Source organism: Sphaerodactylus townsendi, linkage group LG01 (genome assembly GCF_021028975.2).
Source record: "Sphaerodactylus townsendi isolate TG3544 linkage group LG01, MPM_Stown_v2.3, whole genome shotgun sequence".
NCBI lineage: Eukaryota > Metazoa > Chordata > Lepidosauria > Squamata > Sphaerodactylidae > Sphaerodactylus > Sphaerodactylus townsendi.
The window spans coordinates 9,961,847-9,968,548 of NC_059425.1; the positions used below are offsets into that span (position 1 = coordinate 9,961,847).

Genomic DNA, 6,702 nt, shown 5'->3' on the forward strand with positions numbered 1-6,702 from the left:
TCATAGGGTGTTTGTTGGGGGGGAAGGGAAAGGAGATTGCAAGCCCGTTTGAATCTCCTTAAAGGAGAGAAAGTGGGGATAAAAATCCAAACTCTTCTTCTTCTTCTTCTTCTTCTTCTTCTTCTTCTTCTTCTTCCTCTTCCTCCTCCTCCTCCTCCTCCTCCTCCTCCTCCTCCTCCTCCTCCTCCTCCTCCTCCTCCTCCTCCTCCTCCTCCTCCTCCTCTTCCTCTTCCTCTTCCTTCTTCCTGAACAGCAGGGCCACCTCTTGAATTCTGGTAGATGTTAATTTTATCAATTCAAGGATGTACCAAGTGCTGTCTTAGTAGCTTTTTGGGATGAAGCTCATAAAATGCCGATTAACACTTGGGCCTGAATTTCTAAGCTGGTTTGAAAGCCATAGATGCATTGTTGTTGTTGTTGTTACTTACCATTACCAGTTTCATTGGCTTAAATTTGCTTTTGCAGTTCTCTCAGTGGAAGTGAAGGATAGACAGGCTCTGCTTGAACTTAGTGGGGTAAGGCTATGTGTTTCTCCTTCCAGCAGACCTGGGACTGGGGGGTGAGGTGCCCCCCCTCCTTGGGAACCGGTCGGCGGGATGACAGGACATAGGGGTGACCAGTAGTGGGATCCAAAAATTTTAGTAACAGGTTCCCATGGTGGTGGGATTCAAACAGTGGCTTAGCGCCAATGGGGCTGGGTGGGGCATTCCGGGGGCGGGGCATTAATAATTTCTCTGTTACTGTAAAAAACTCTTCCTGTAAAAAAAAGTTCTGAATTTCCTGAAGCTGGTATCTTTCATCCATCGATGAAACTCCTATATAGTGTCCTACCTGCCTACTGCCAATATGAAACAACTCCTTCCTCCTCTGAATTTGACTGCCTCACCAAATACTTTTTAATACTCTTCAAAATACTTCTAATTTTGTTTCTAGAACTGTGCTGAAGGAGGACTTTCCTTAAACAAGGAACTTGACCATGTTTTTAAAACATGTTTTTAAAAGAAATTAAATAGGGAGAATTATATGGAGAAAAGTTTCTACCTCTGCCAACTGTTTACCATAGGAAACAATCTGGACTTTATGATCTTGGGACCCTAATGTGAATTTCTGAACAGGAAAGCGGACCCACTTAGTAACCCCCTCTACTACTTACTGTAATACTTTTAGTAACCCCCTCTCGGGAACTGGTGAGAACCTGCTGGATCCCACCTCTGGGGGTGACATGGAGTATAAGGGGGCTTGCAATCCTGGTGATGCTTAGTTCTGGCCATTGAGGTCTAAATGCTCATTTCCTGATGCCTTTTCACAAGGAATCAACTGAAACCAGAGTCTTATTATTGAACTATTCAAAGCTAATGTAATCTAATTAGCCTTGGATTTGTCTTTTTGGTCTAGTTTGTGTCTCCATAACCTTCCACTTAGGTCATCCACCTTGTCTCTGGGTGCACAGAGCTGCTTTAGTTTTGGAGGGGCCCATTCCCAGATCCATGAACTCTCCCGTGCCTTCTCAGGCAAGGCCCAGTTTCCTGTGGATGCTACCGGAATGAGCTACCTCCAGAAAAACACTTGCCCAAAAACAGGGAAGTACAACATACTGCTTTATAGCATGAATAACAAGTCTAAACGCATAGTACTCTTTAGTTTGGAGACTCTTTAGTTTGGGACTCTTTAGTTTGGAGAGGAGATGTCTGAGGGGGATATGATTGAAGTCTATAAAATTATGCATGGGGTAGAAGTCGTGGACAGGAGAGTGAATTTTTCTTTTTTTCTAGCTAACATTACTAGAAACCGAGGGGGCATTCATTGAAAATTGCTTGGGGAAGAATTAGGGACTCCACAAAGGAAACACTTTTTCACTTACAGGTGACAGGTGTTTGGAATATGGCTTAGCCACAGGAGGTGGTGGATGGCCACACCTCCCACCTGGGATTAGCTTTAAAAGGGGCTTCGGACAGATTTCCAGGAGAGGAAGTTTCAATCTATGGCTCCCAATCTTGATCCTCCTTGATCTGAGGTTGCAAATGCCTTAACAATCCAGGTGCTCAGGAGCAGCAGCAGCAGCAGAAGGCCATTGCTTTCACATCCTGCAGGTGAGCTCCCAAAGGCACCTGGTGGGCCACTGCGAGTAGCAGAGAGCTGGACTAGATGGACTCTGGTCTGATCCAGCTGGCTTGTTCTTATGTTCTTATGTTCTAGTATTATAAACACATTCTTATACATAAATAGAATTGCACTGGAATCAAGTTCATTCATAAATCCCACAGACAGGAGACCATTCACGAGTAGAGGCAATGTTTCAAAAGTCAGTTTGTGATGGTGTGGATCAATCATGTAGGCACGTGGGAGCCGGTCGCTTACCAACCGCCAGAAGAAGAACGTAAATTAGACGTGTTGGAGAAGACAAGCCCTTTCCAAAACGCTGGAAGAACGTTGGATTCAATATCAAAGAATGCTGAGTAAACTTTGCAATCGCCTTTGCATCCCCTTTGCAGAATGCTGGTGCGCTGTAGAGCGTTTTCGAAAGAATAATCTTCCTCAGTGTATACCGGTATATTCTTTTGCGTTCATACTGTTATGATTAGTCATCAAGGTGGCTACACTTGACACAGAATCATTCACATGATGTTCCTACTAGGATTCAGGTCATATCATATCATATCTCCCTGTTTTGGGCGAGTGTTTTTCTGGAGGTAGCGCATCCAGTTTCCGTGCTTTCCTTTTCTCTCCACCTCGCCTTTCGTTTTCCTCTCTGCTAGCAGAATAACCCAGGACTGCTTCACAGGGCCGTTGTCAGGACTCCCACGGGGTAACGCGTCTCTGCGCCTCACCCGTGGGTGCTCTGCCCGCGCCTGCCGTGATGATGCCTCACGCTCTGTCCTCCTCCTCTTCCACAGTCCTGGCGTTCCCCTCCTACCTCCTGGCCGTCGACCAGAAGCGTCTGCAAGAGAAGCTGACCAGCCGCAAGATGGACAGCAAATGGGGCGGGCGGCAGGAAGTCATCGACGTGACGCTGAACGTCGAGCAGGCAAACTTCACCCGCGACGCCCTCTCCAAGGCGCTCTACTCTCGCCTTTTCGACTACCTGGTGGATGTGAGTCGTAGCACCTTTGCGATGAGGGCCCAGCTCACGAAAGCAGAGCGTCACAGAGGGGAAGCCAAGTTGTCTGTGGAAGCGAAACAAAACAGGACTCCAGCTGTGCTTGCTAGCTGCAGGCTGGGAAATTCCTGGCCGTTTGGGAATGGGCCATGAGAAGGGCGGAGTTTGGGCAGGAACAAGAGCATTACAACAAACTGGGACGGGTCCAGAGGAGGGCAACCAAAATGGTCAAAGGTCTGGACTCCATGCCCTACAAGGAGAGACTTAGGGAGCTGGGGGCAGTGGTGGGATCCAAAAATTTTAGTAACAGGTTCCCATGGTGGTGGGGTTCAAACAGAGGCGTAGCGCCAATGGGGATGGGCGGGGCACGATGAGGGCATGGCCTGGCATTCCGGGGGCGGGGCATTGATAATTTCTCTGTTACTGTAAAAAACTCTTACCGTAAAAAAAAAAGTTCCTCATTTCCAGCTGGTATCTTTCTGTCCATCATTTAAACTCATTCTAGCAAGTCCTATCGTCTGCTGCCAACAGAAACAACTACTTCTCCTCTAATTGACTGCCTGTCAAATACTTAATACTTTCAAATACTTGATTTTGTTTCTAGAAATCAAAAGAAGGAGACTTTCCTTAAACAAGGAACTTCACCATATTTCTAAAACGTGTTTTTAAAACAGCCCAACAGGGAGAATTATCCCGTTTTCTACCTTCGCTAACCAGCCACATAGGAAACAAATAATTAGTAACTCACTCTCGGGAACTGGCGAGAACCTGCTGGATCCCACCTCTGGCTAGGGGTGTTTAGTTTGACAAAGAGAAGGTGAAGAGGTGACATGATAGCCATGTTTAGATGTCTGAAGGGATGTCATGTCGGTGAGGGAGCAAGCTTGTTTCCTGCTGCTCCACAGACTAGGACCAGGAGTCACGGGTTCAAGGTGAAGGGAAAGAGATTCCACCTGAACATCAGGAAAAACGTCCTGACAGTCAGGGCTGTTCAGCGGTGGAATGCACTGCCTCAGAGAGTGGTGGAGTCTCCTTCTTTGGAGGTTTTTAAAGAGAGGCTGGATGGCCGTCTGTCAGGAGTGCTTTGATTGTGTGTTCCTGCATGGCAGGTGTATTGGACTTGATGACCCTTCTGGTCTCTTCCAACTCTATGATTCTAAGAATACTCCTATGTCTCTGCACAGCTGGTTCCCAGATCAGATGACATGTTAACATGGAAATGTCAAACTAAACATTAGATTGAGGATTATAAGCATTAATTGTAAACAGGAGCAACTGTGACCTCCATTTGGAAACATAAGTTAGAGGAAGGTAAGCAGAAATAACATGTCACTCCGTCACCTTCTCTTCTCCAGACTAAACATCCCCAGCTCCCTAAATCTCTCCTCACAGGGGAGACTTATCAAAGGGGAGGAGTTGAGACAGGGAGAGAGAGCTGAGGTACATCCCTGAGGAGCAGCAGTGGCATAGGAGGTTAAGAGCTCGTGTATCTAATCTGGAGGAACCGGGTTTGATTCCCATCTCTGCCGCCTGAGCTGTGGAGGCTTATCTGGGGAATTCAGATTACGCCTGTGTACTCCCACACACGCCAGCTGGGTGACCTTGGGCTAGTCCAGGGGTAGGGAACCTGCGGCTCTCCAGATGTTCAGGAACTACAATTCCCATCAGCCTCTGTCAGCATGGCCAATTGGCCATGCTGGTAGGGGCTGATGGGAATTGTAGTTCCTGAACATCTGGAGAGCCGCAGGTTCCCTACCCCTGGGCTAGTCCCAGCTTCTCGGAGCTCTCTCAGCCCCACCTACCTCACAGGGTGTTTGTTGTGAGGGGGGGAAGGGCAAGGAGATTGTCTGCCCCTTTGAGTCTCCTGCAGGAGAGAAAAGGGGGATATAAATCCAAACTCTTCTTCTTCTTCTTCTTCATCCCATCACAAACACTTTTATTTATTAAAACGTTCATACCCTACCTTTCCTCGTGGTACAACACAGCTTACAATAATAATGTAAAGGCATTTCCAATAAAAACCATACAGTAATGACCCCCCAAATATCAAACTGCACATCTTTCCCTTCCTCCCCGACCCTGAATAGACACCTGCCATTCAAGCCCCCTCAAAGGCCGGTTTGAAGCCTGTCTGAACCACCATTCCCATGGTCAATAAACCTCTGTTCCCCCATTGGGGGTCTCTGGAGTCAGACGGTCTTCTCGGTTGCGATGATTTGAGAGTACCGAGAGCCAGCCCGCTCCTGTCAAATGTCAGAAACGAAGCAGGGCAGGACCTGGCTCGAGAGCCAGCGTGGCGTAGTGGTTAAGAGCAGGTGCGCTCTAATCTGGAGAACTTGAAGTGTTCAGTTCTGGTCGCCACATCTCAAAAAGGATATTGAGGAGATAGAAAAAGTGCAGAGAAGGGCAACAAGGATGATTGAGGGATTGGAGCACCTTCCCTTTGAGGAGAGGCTGCAGCGTTTGGGACTCTTTAGTTTGGAGAGGAGACGTCTGAGGGGGGATATGATTGAAGTCTACAAAATTATGCATGGGGTAGAAAATGTGGACAGAGAGAAATTTTTCCCTCTTTCTCACAATACTAGAACCAGGGGGCATCCATTGAAAATGCTGGGGGGAAGAATTAGGACTAATAAAAGGAAACACTTCTTCACGCAACGTGTGATTGGTGTTTGGAGTATGCTGCTACAGGAGGTGGTGATGGCCACTCACCTGGATAGCTTTAAAAGGGGCTTGGACAGATTTATGGAGGAGAAGTCAATCTATGGCTACCAATCTTGATCCTCTTTGATCTGAGATTGCAAATGCCTGAGCAGACCATGTGCTCAGGAGCAGCAGCAGCAGCAGAAGGCCCTTGCTTTCACCTCCTGCAGGTGAGCTCCCAAAGGGACCTGGTGGGTCACTGCGAGTAGCAGAGAGCTGGACTAGATGGACTCTGGTCTGATCCAGCAGGCTAGTTCTTATGTTCTTAACCGGGTTTGATTCCCTGCTCTGCCACTTGAGCTGTGGAAGCTTATCTGGTGACCCAGATTAGCTTGTGCAGTCCCAACACACACCAGCTGGGTGACCTTGGGCTAGTCACAGTTCTTTGGAGCTCTCTCAGCCCCACCTACCTCACGGTGTTTGTTGTGGGGGGGGGGGAAGGGAAAGGAGATGGTGAACTCCTTTGAGTCTTTTTGCAGGAGAGAAAGGGGGGATATAAATCCAAACGCCTCTTCTTCTCTTCTTCTGCTCTCAGGCAGTCAACAAAGCCATGCAGAAGAACCGTCAGGAATACAGCATCGGAGTCCTGGATATCTACGGCTTTGAGATCTTCCAGGTAACACAAGACACCATGGGGAGAAATGCCTGGAACGGCTGCAGCTCCCTGGACTCTGTCGGTTGCTGTCAGCATAGTCAGAGCGTCCTGCCAAAGTAGCTTCCTCATTTGTGTTGCCCAACCTCAGTGGGCCCAATTGGGAAGAAAAAAATGACCAGGAGAAGTCATCTGAATGGCTCAAACTGTCACTCTGATAAACAAACATTAATTGTATTGGGGTGCTTTGTGGTTTCTGGGTGCTGTGTGGCCGTGTTCTAGCAGCATTCTCTCCTGACGTTTTGCCTGC

At 47.9% G+C, this 6,702-nt stretch overlaps 1 protein-coding gene across 1 annotated transcript in view; it reads left to right on the forward strand.

Moving 5' to 3' along the window:
* The window catches only part of LOC125439178 (unconventional myosin-If-like), a 28,776-nt gene extending 22,147 nt beyond the window's left edge, over window positions 1–6,629 (forward strand). The window contains exons 10-11 of the mRNA XM_048508132.1: window positions 2,895–3,091; window positions 6,336–6,629. Coding sequence (XP_048364089.1) covers window positions 2,895–3,091; window positions 6,336–6,406 — 268 coding nt within the window. The 3' untranslated portion in view covers window positions 6,407–6,629. The remainder of the gene's footprint in view (window positions 1–2,894; window positions 3,092–6,335) is intronic.
* Window positions 6,630–6,702: the final 73 nt, after the last annotated feature.